The sequence below is a fragment of the Aspergillus pseudotamarii genome (assembly GCF_009193445.1).
Source record: "Aspergillus pseudotamarii strain CBS 117625 unplaced genomic scaffold BDV38scaffold_53, whole genome shotgun sequence".
NCBI classification, from domain to species: Eukaryota; Fungi; Ascomycota; class Eurotiomycetes; order Eurotiales; family Aspergillaceae; genus Aspergillus; species Aspergillus pseudotamarii.
The window spans coordinates 259,247-269,917 of NW_022475067.1; the positions used below are offsets into that span (position 1 = coordinate 259,247).

The 10,671-nt window shown below is 46.8% G+C and overlaps 3 protein-coding genes across 3 annotated transcripts; 2 read left to right on the top strand and 1 right to left on the bottom strand.

Moving 5' to 3' along the window:
* The first annotated feature begins 368 nt into the window (after positions 1-368).
* Positions 369-2,212, top strand: BDV38DRAFT_161379 (glycoside hydrolase family 7 protein). The gene has a single exon (XM_032051787.1). The coding sequence runs from the start codon at positions 545-547 to the stop codon at positions 1,940-1,942; it is 1,398 nt and encodes a 465-aa protein (XP_031910606.1). The 5' UTR covers positions 369-544; the 3' UTR covers positions 1,943-2,212.
* A 271-nt stretch (positions 2,213-2,483) lies between these two features.
* Positions 2,484-3,421, top strand: BDV38DRAFT_285829 (acyl-CoA N-acyltransferase; the record flags this gene model as incomplete). Its single annotated transcript, XM_032060562.1, has 4 exons — positions 2,484-2,597; positions 2,712-2,732; positions 2,790-3,314; positions 3,383-3,421. The coding sequence occupies 4 exons, from the start codon at positions 2,484-2,486 to the stop codon at positions 3,419-3,421; spliced, it is 699 nt and encodes a 232-aa protein (XP_031910607.1).
* A 5,112-nt stretch (positions 3,422-8,533) lies between these two features.
* BDV38DRAFT_161884 (uncharacterized protein) lies at positions 8,534-9,469 on the bottom strand. The gene has a single exon (XM_032051790.1). It carries the CDS (start codon positions 9,261-9,263, stop codon positions 8,769-8,771), a length of 495 nt encoding a protein of 164 aa, XP_031910608.1. The 5' UTR covers positions 9,264-9,469; the 3' UTR covers positions 8,534-8,768.
* Between the last annotated feature and the right edge of the window lie 1,202 nt (positions 9,470-10,671).

A 10,671-nucleotide genomic window follows, 5' to 3' on the forward strand; every position in this document is an offset into this window, starting at 1 on the left:
ACCTGCGGTCTTTGCTCTCTGGCTTGCGTCTCGATGGTTATGAGCCAGGGCCACTGTTTCTTCACAATTTCCTCCTCCAACGCATGGCAAGGCAAACCACCTGATCCATCTAATAGACGCCTGGCCCAAAAGTGTGAGAAGTTCCTAGGACTAGTCTATCCCGAGATTCCGCACCCTTTCCTATTACGATGAGGAGCAAGAAACTTCGGAGTAAAGTGTCCAGGTTCTGCACAACGTGAAGCTCGCCGCCAAGTCTTAGTTACGGGGGATATGTCCCTGTTTAGGCTCAGTGCGAACTGGCTTCCGCTCTTGTCTTGATTTGAATAGAGGTTATTCTGTTTCCATCACGGAGAATGAGCTTCTTGTCTCTGAATGTCGTTTCTCCAACGGACCGGCGGGCCTTCGATCCGGTCGACAAATCTTCAAGTCTGCACGATACGATGATGCCCGAGTCAGACAGGACATCTATATAAAGACGTCTCCTTTCCGGAGTTCAATATGTTCTCATGAAATCCAAGCACCGGCCAAGCTTCGCAGAGTCAAGATGGCCTCTCTTCTTTTCTCCAGGATCTGCCGCAATGCCCTCATCTTGTCTTCAGTGCTGATTACTGCCCAGGGTCAGCAGATTGGAACTTACCAGACCGAAACCCATCCCTCGATGACCTGGCAGACATGCAGTAACGGTGGCAGTTGCAGCACCAAGCAAGGCTCTGTTGTCCTCGATGCCAACTGGCGTTGGGTCCACCAAACCGGAAGCTCTAGCAACTGCTACACCGGCAATAAATGGGATACTTCCTACTGCAGTACCAATGACGCTTGTGCCCAGAAATGTGCCTTAGATGGCGCCGACTACTCCAACACTTACGGTATCACCAGCAGCGGCAGTGAAGTCCGTCTCAACTTTGTCACTAACAACTCCAACGGGAAGAACGTCGGTTCCCGCGTCTACATGATGGCCGACGATACCCATTATGAGGTCTACAAACTGCTGAACCAAGAGTTCACCTTCGATGTGGACGTCTCCAAGCTTCCATGTGGTCTTAACGGCGCTTTGTACTTCGTCGTAATGGATGCTGATGGTGGTGTTTCCAAATATACAAACAACAAAGCTGGCGCTAAGTACGGTACTGGTTACTGTGATTCTCAATGCCCACGGGATCTTAAGTTTATCCAGGGACAAGCCAATGTCGAGGGCTGGGTACCGTCAACCAACAATGCCAATACAGGCACTGGAAACCATGGTTCCTGCTGCGCAGAACTGGACATATGGGAATCTAACAGCATTTCGCAAGCTCTCACTCCTCACCCATGCGATACGCCCACCAACACTCTATGCACCGGGGACGCTTGCGGTGGCACATATAGTTCTGATCGCTACAGTGGCACGTGTGATCCTGATGGCTGCGACTTCAACCCGTATCGTGTGGGCAACACCACCTTCTATGGCCCTGGCAAGACAATTGACACCAACAAACCAATCACCGTTGTGACCCAGTTCATCACCGATGACGGCACGTCCAGCGGCACCTTATCCGAGATTAAACGGTTCTACGTGCAAGACGGTGTGACATACCCCCAGCCCAGCGCAGATGTTAGCGGCCTAAGCGGCAACACCATCAACTCGGAGTACTGCACCGCAGAGAACAGCCTGTTCGACGGCTCAGGCAGCTTCGCGAAACACGGTGGGCTCGCCGGCATGGGCGAAGCCATGTCGGCTGGAATGGTGTTGGTCATGAGCTTGTGGGATGATTACTATGCCAACATGCTCTGGCTTGACAGCAACTACCCCACCGACGAGTCCACAAGCAAGCCCGGCGTGGCCCGTGGAACTTGTTCCACGTCATCCGGTGTTCCTAGCGAGGTCGAAGCCTCCAACCCTAGCGCCTATGTGGCCTATTCCAACATTAAAGTTGGCCCTATCGGCTCCACTTTCAAGAGCTGATCTCCGGGGCGGATCTCCATATAACTGCAGGTGATAAACTTTATCTCCTTTGAGTGCCTGTCGTTGGCCATGGGTGGTGATTATGATCAAGTATATTTCGCCATCGCTATGTAAGGAGGGGATATCATGAGTATTGAGAAGCAGGAAGAATGTACGGTAACGCCGCTGTAGTGAGAAGGAAATGCAATGAAATGACGTCGTTGAGATCTATAGTCCTTACCGCCCAGAACCCTGTGGAGAATCCCGCATAGAGCTTCCTTTTCGGATAATGCCGAGCGAATGCTTTTTCAGCTGTCTGTCATTCATAATGATCCAGTGACCACCGGCCAGTTTACCTCAATTCTTGTAGATCTCTTCTTCCCCTTCACTGTCGACACATTTTCTTGCCAGGAATAGAACACACTGTACCTCAGAACAAGCATAATAACCCTCACTCGGTCAGTCTATTCGCCCATATGAAGTTCCCGGCGCTGATCTGTATTTTAAGGTTCAGACAATCCCCAAATACAACTCGAAACCCAAATCCATAATCCCAGTCACCATGACCGTCGAGGTTGTGCCCCTCACAGAAGCAGACATCCCCGATGCGATCGAAGTCATCCAACAAGCATTCGCAGAAGACCCATACTTCCAATGGGTTTTCGATCCCTCCAATGTGAGTTCTGATCGACAGACAAAACACTCATTCCAGGGTCCCAGAACCTAAACCCCCATATCTCCACACCAGGCAAGAAATCCCACCACAGAAAAATAACAAGCTAACGAACAGCGGCCCATCAACGCGGTCGAGGTGAAACACCGACCGACGTGATGGACAAGCCATGCCCCAAACTCACAGTTCAACAAGCAAAGGAACTATGATTCCCTCGCTGCGCGGTGTCTCTGGGGGATCAACAACGCCCTGTTCCACGTCGCCAAGGAAACCAGTGCAAACGGCGCGGACCGCGTGGTCGGCGTGTCCTGCTGGTTACCGCCGCATGCCGCGTCCGAACCGGAGAGCTGGTACAGCTGGTGTCAGGGGTGGGTGCTGAGCTGGCGACAGATGCTGAACAACGTGTGGCATTTGGGACGGGGCGGGCTCCGGACTAATCGGTACTGGATCTGGAAGGAGAGGCAGCAGGAGGCGCAGAGCGCGATCTGGGATGATCCACGGGGGTACTATTTCTGCAACATTGTGGCTGTCAGTCCTCAGGCGCAGGGAGGTGGGATTGGGAGGAAGTTGTTCGAAGCTGTTACTGATATGGCGGATCGGGAGGGGGTGAAGTGCTATTTGGAAAGTTCGCGGAATGTGCCTAATGTGCAGATTTATGAGAAGATGGGGTTCAAGATGAAGAAGGAGATGGAGTGTCGGGATGGGGAGGATGTTTGCATGGTAAGTTTGTTTTTTTTTTTTTATCTTCCCCATGAGCCTTGAGAGATGGATGTCTGATACTTTGGCAGCTTTATTGCATGGTTCGTGAGCCTAATTCAGAGAAGTGAGGGTTCGGGGCAGTTTCTATCTTTTTTTACTGTATGCGGTATTTGATGGCGAATCGGGATGGCAGGGTTTACAGGAGGTCTGCTACTTTACAATTTTCCTTCGATTAAGAAACGAAAGCATGATACTAGTACATATTGCTAACATTCATTCACGATCTGAATTGGAAAACTATATACTGAGATGTAAGAACACATCCTACTACATCACCCCCAACACATCCGCACAGCCCTACTAGTATAAGGGTAGTATACAACAGACACCAGCACCCACCAACCCAAAAAACCTCTAGACCAACAAAAACCTCCCAGACTTAAGGAAAGACGGAGAAGAAGAGAAGAGAGAAAAAACCCAACCTTCAAGACCCCCCCTCCTTCATCCATCACATCCCATCACAAACAATCACAATCACAATCACAATCACACCCCATAACCCTACCAAGCAGTAGCAATAGCAATAGCATACCTGAAACAACCCAAACCCCTCCAGAGCCTCTACTAATTTAGTAATAAAGCTTAGTCCCAACCTAAACCACCTGACCGTTTCCACCAGCGCCAAGCAATTACTTAACCACTACCACACTGGAAGTCAACGTCGGCTTTGGCCGTCACTTAGCACGCCGTGTTATTATAACTCTTCTGTTATAGGGGTGCCCTTCGTCCGAAATGAGGATTACGTTGTTGACTTTGGATTGGATTTAGATTCGGACCTGGGTGGGGGGTGATTATTCGTGTGAGTTTGGGGTTTATGAATTTTTTCTAATTGATTCGATTTGATTATACTCTGGGTTGTTGGGAGTATTTGGGGATGGGGTGTTTATTTACGGAGTAATAGTACTCGTATGTATGTATGTATGTATGTATGTAGATACTAGTAGACAAGGCAAAGTAAGGCAGGTAAACAGACAGGTACTTTTGTCTATACAACATACGCAAGCAACCAACTAGCCAACCCCATACATACAACAACATACCCTATAATCATAACTACCTACGAATACTGATACAAAGACAGTACAACCCCCAACTCTATGTAGAATTTACAAAAAAGAAAAAAACCCTCCATTCCAAGGACAGTAGACCCCACAATCAAACCCCTACAATCCCAATCACAATTTCACAATCCAGGGTCCAGGTTCCAACCATCTACCTACCCTATCTACCTAATCTCCGCCATCCCACTATCGCCAAAAAGCCATAAGCATTATGTTTCAGAACCAAGACTTGTGTACTTACATCACTTTATCTATCGAACCCCGTAAATTCCACCCAGTGCACAGTAAGCACCAAGTTAACACATTAACAAAGGTTGATAAGACAACGGATCGGGCCGGAGAAGGGAAGGGACCGATAGAATCAGTCCATAAGATGTTGTGATACCGGGATCAACCGCTACAGAGGGTTTAGAATCTGACGGGGCGGGAGGGTCTATATGTGAGGGTGATATTGATAATAATGACATTATGGAATGGGATGTATGAGTGAGACACGGAGATTGATTTCCGGTTTGGTTTGGTGATTGGTTGTTAGTTTGGGGATTTGGGTTCGGTTTGTTTTGTTCCAGGTTTTGTTTGTATTGAGTTCTTGTGTGTACTTTGGGGAGATGTTAGGTATTTGTGTTGTGGTGGTTGGTACATACATATATCATCGGGTCTAAGAATAGATATGTATTCTCTAGTCATGGTTTATAGAAGTATAGAGTATAAGTATAGCAATAACGATGGTATACGAAAGACGAAGATAACCAACACTCTCGACCATCAGTTTCCAAAAACCGTAGTTATCTACTTAATACCCTACTATGTATACAGGCTGTAAATTTATACATACAATGTCCACTTCCACTACTTTCTTTCAATGAAGTATACCACCAAAGATACATACCCATACAGTAACCTCAACACTGCCACCTAGGAAAATAAGACCCGTACTATTTCCATTAAAATAAATCATAGCCGCAACAAATCCAATTAGCCTATCCTACTTTAATATATATATCGTACATTCAGCCTACTAACATCAGGGATAATTGTCATGTATTAGATCCGTACACTCCGTGCCAGATAGCATAATCTTCAGACTTATCATTTAGCCTAAATTAACTCGATGGCCTCGATACGAGCTTCCGAGGTAGAGCAGTGGGTATGGAAATATGCCAAGGGACTTGAATCAGACACCGAGATGATACCTATATCGGTCTGTGATGAGAAGAAAGAATGGGGGGTCTGGTGTGGTGGTTGAGGTTTTGCTTTCATGACTGAGCTCGGTAAGACTTTTGTGAATCATACTATGATGGTGTTTTTAGGATTTAGTACTAGGTTTTTCGAAGATATATGGTTCTAGTCATTATTAGTAGTACTTCCGCATCAAGCCAAGAGACCAGTGCGCTGACGCTGACGATCTAGTTGATATTAAATCCCCAGCCTGTTACAACCACTTCGGAAAGAGGAAACGTTATGAAAGCTCACTGGCCTACTACTAAAGTACATGCATAAACCAACAAACCCAATTCTTAGTGTCTCTCTTCGCAAGCAGTTTCCATAACCCGGAGTACTATGTAAATGGCCACCTGTACATGGACCAAGTAGACTACGGTCATAGCTCCCAGGCCGCTTCCCACTAGTTGGTAACTAGCCAGGCACTGACTCGGTCTTATCTTGGCGGGACCGCTACTACGTACACCCCGAAAATAAATCAATGGACAAGGATTACGATGTAAGTAAAGTTCTCAAACAAGGAAAGGAGCCAGAGGAATAATGACAATATGTAACAGCTTTCCCCTGTGTTGGTAGAATAAGGAAAGAGTTTCAAAAAACTGACTCGATGTATGCATTTTTCCACGAGTAGGGACACCAAAGTTTAATATATAGATTCATGGTTAGTGCGAAGAGTGAGGCGGCAGGGGCTGATTTATTGCTAATTCGCGTCGTTCTTGCCGCTTACTCTGCCGAGCCAACGTAGCAGGGGGCTTATTGTTCCTCAAGGCTGTACCTTTGCAGAAGTTGGCTAGTACTGGACAGGATCCCGTGTGCCCTAGTACTCGCCCGTATGCATGGTACTTCTCCAGGATAAAAGTACTCTTATAGTACTAATTAGGCTATTACGTACCTGAGCTGAAGTTCTCATTCAGCTTTCTTTGATCGGTTGATTGGCCGGTTGCCCCTTTTCTTTGTCTTTCACCGAGCGTCTGTTCCGTATTCTTGGGAGGGATGTAATTAATTGTGGAGGAATGCTAGTATAGGAGAGTGCACGTGCCCTCGACCGACACAGATGAATGTGGAGATTTCTAAGGGTCTTTGACTTGAGTATGTCGGTTTGCTCTGTTTGTTCCGTACTTTTGGTGATTCTCGAAGAAGTGTACGAATACGTACTCTGTAGGAGGCCAGATCATACAGTTTACAGGGGGTTGGTTGAGGAAACTGTGCCTCGACATGCCTTGGCAACTTTGATTGACTGGCACCTCTACTTACGCCCGTACGGTTGAAAGTCATTTAAGTCGCGCAATTGTGCCTTGAAAACCTGCATGGTCTGAGCTATGATGGTTCAAGGCCACGTAAGAGTATTAAGTGCTTAGTGTCCTCAACGAACAAGGGCCACATACTCTAATATAGTATGACCGAGTAATACTCCGTAGGGCGATAAGAACGAGTTCGGCTTTCGTGTAAATAACCCGGAATGGAAAAGGACAACCTTATGGTATGGTGAGACCAGGTTGTGCATCCCAGCATCGGCTCTTAAAGATTTTTTTTTTCAATCTTTTAGAATTTCTTTTGCTAACCTTGGGTGAACATGATCATCATCAATGTATCAGGCCATGGGATAAGTTGGCATGTGTTACCCGGGCTTCGCTTCTACCCGCCCGAGCGTTAGTAGCGAGGAGTCGATGCTTTGTAGAAGATATGATGAGGATATAGTATCTCCATAGGGCCTCGGTTCGGTTCGGTTCGATCACCGAACTTTGACCTGACCGTATGGTGCGATGGTTTGGAAAAGAGCTTGCATACATGCCACTTCGGTGATCCACACATCCATAGCGTCAGTCTCTCTCATTGGACCTCAGGATCTTCAGGGCAACTATCGAGAGATGGTTGTGCAATGGCTAGCTGTCGCCCTTCTTCAGGTTTTGACTCCCAGCCAATAGTGAGGCAATGTATACAGAGGATATGACGACCACCATGGATCCAATTCCCCCCTGAACTCTTTAGTGTAGCGAGTGGACCGGCTATGCTTTAAGCGTTGCCCTGCAGGAATGCACATTCGGCCCGAAGGTGGGCTTGGTCAGAAGGTAAAGTGGTCGTACGCAATGGTATTCAATATACAGTACCCTTCGCGTTCCTTAGCAGGCATCGGAAATTAAATTATTAACCGTGGTGCGAGGAAGGATTGCTGTAGTTTAGTCCCTAGGCAAATGAGAAGCGATAGAATTGCGGGGATAAATGTATGCAAAATGCCTGTTGAATGGCCGCCATCCGAAAAAATCCTCGGCCTCCCCACTCCCGGGAGAGAAGTTGGTGACCAACCTTAGAGAACTCCACCCATCCATTCAATTTCAGCACCAACTGATTCTTGTGTGGTGCTAACTAACTAACTAACTAACGGTCTACTCCATATGCATTCCAATTTTGTGTCACTACACCACATGGGTGGGTGGGTGGACAGCGTTGATCACATTGCATCAGTCGTGTCCATCACAGAGTGGCAGTCCCTTGGCAGGGTTCATGGGAAGACCAAGACCAGGGTAGAACAAAGAGAACCAGAAAAGAAAGTAAAGGACCAAGACCAAGCCGTTAATCCTTGTCCGTATCTCTCAAGCTTGTTGGTTTACCGTGTGACCGTCAACCGCGCATCGGGGGAAAATGCAGCCCAGCCTCCGGTCTGACAACTAGTCGGCTCTAAGAACCACTAGAATCCACACCACTCGGCCGGTCGCTTTACTTCGTCATAGGACGGGGGAGCACAGACTTCGTCTGGGCCTCCGTAGATGCAGGACGATATATGCTTGGCAGGCAACGGTTCTGCTATCATGCACCTCATTGCGTTGAGTGCAATGACCACTGGCTGATAACAAGCGGTGGCTAGCGGTATAGCGTTATACTTCGCCTTCGAGCCTGAGTATTGTTGATGCTAGTCTAAAGAGAAGGTCAAGGCGGCCTCTTGTGTTCTTGTGTAGCGCTTCCCCTTAGTTCCCGCTTCTCTGACTCGTCAAAGTGGTTCCCCTCGCGAGGTCAGTCCGTGCCCGCCCCAAAAGGTGAAGAAAAGAACAAAGCAGTTCGGAAAAGCACCACCATCTGGAAGCAATAGTAACCCTTCAAAATAGGCAACGATATGGTAAATTTAGTTTGTTTTCCTTCATGTGACAAAACAGGGTGATATATAACATGACTGAAGCCAAACAACAATGGGATCTAAACAGGATAGAGAAAAGAAAATAGTGAAGAAGAAAAGAAGGGGGAAAAAAAAGAAAAAGGAAAAGGAAAAAAGCCGACCCTCTTTTGTTGACTCCTTAAAGCGCCATACATGATGCCCGTGCCAGATCCGATATACATGTGACAGAAGAATTTCGCCTGGAATTTCTGGAAGACATAAAGCGGGAAAGGAATAAAGAAAGCGAGTAAATAATAACAAAATTAGAAAAGAAAAACCAGATAAGTCGGACAGACAGATAATGAGAGAGTAAACAAGGCGCTCATGGAACAATCGAGGAATTATTAATGATGGTGGTTCGAAAGAATTCGTGAGATATGCCGTGAAGATATGCCGCATTCTAAATTCGGAGGAGGCCGTTGAGGCCATATAGTGTTTCGTCGACGTCGATCCATATAAAATCAACGACAAAGTCGACATTTGCCGACCACCACAATAAATCGATCATGGGGACTGTCGTTACATCGGTTTTCTTTAGATCCATCGATGGATGTTCGGATGAAATGCACATTGGGCTCACGGCAAGTGCTGTATATGTAGTAGTTTTTGAAGTAGTTGCACATTGCGGCCGCATCCACTGCCGTCAGAGAAGGAGTGGCCTTTGAGGAAGGGGATGTCGTCTCGAAATTCGGAAGGATAGAGAAGTTCAATTGTGTGGATCGTTATGACAGTAGTAGTATATCGAATAATGCCACCCTACCTCGGGTACACAGGTAGTCTAGTACGATGGGTGTCAAGGTATATAAAAGAGGATATACTGAGCAAGCCTGTAAAAAAAAGGTAATTGTATCAATATAGGCCATATGAGGCAAGGGAGGAAGAATGATAATATATGTACGTCGCTCATGGAGGGCAACACCAGCATGGCTTGTTTGCTAGTAAGTTAGAGAGAACCACCAGGGTTGTGGCCCATCACAAGCCGGCGGCCGAAAGGTTAGACAGGGGAGTGAAGAAAATAAGAAATTCATTAATATATTATTCGAATGAAAATTAAAAATACAAAACAAATAAAAAATTAAAAAATTAAAAAACAACTAAAAAGAAGGTAGTGCCCGACGATCCATTTGCAGAGTATCGAAGTAGCCTGGGATGAAAAGCAAGAAGAAAAAAAAAAAAAAGAAAAAAAAAACCTTGCGAGGTGACCGGCCCATCTCCGTGAAGCGTCATTGGAACTGCAGCAATCTAGAAAATAGTGAAACTAAGGACGTAGACTAACGACACGGCAGCTAACTTCTCTAGTAACATTAGAGAAAAGTGTTCCACGCGAGGGGAGAGAAGCCTCATCTGCTTTAGGACCGATCGGGACAATGGGAGATCGACGTGGTCCCTCGCAGCCGTTGATGCTTCATCTACACGTGGCGCTAACTAGGATCTTCATGCATGACTGACGGCAAAGTCCTGGATGTGTCGTGGGTTAGACCACCAACAAGTCTGGAGTAGGTCTAAAGCAAACAACGTCGGTGTAGGTTAGTTAATCTGATCAGTACGGAGTAGCTACCGATGTAACGGCACGAAACCGTTGGGATTGACCTCAATGTTGAAGACCCTCCTCCACAGTTCATCCCCTAGGCGGCCAAGACCACCCATAACCTTGGAAGGTAGATATTCGGAGGGGCTTTCATTGTCATTGATGAGGAGGCAATTGATCAATTACATTATCAATCATATCCGACAAAGCCTGTTGGTCTACACTTAGGGTTCAAAATATTTGCGCATGGGCGGTAGGTTTTCATTGGGTGAATATCATAAGGTTTCATGGTGCCTGACCCGGCGGAACGCATCCATGTCCTATTCCTTCCGCTCCACAGCGTCATTTTTCTGGGAAAAA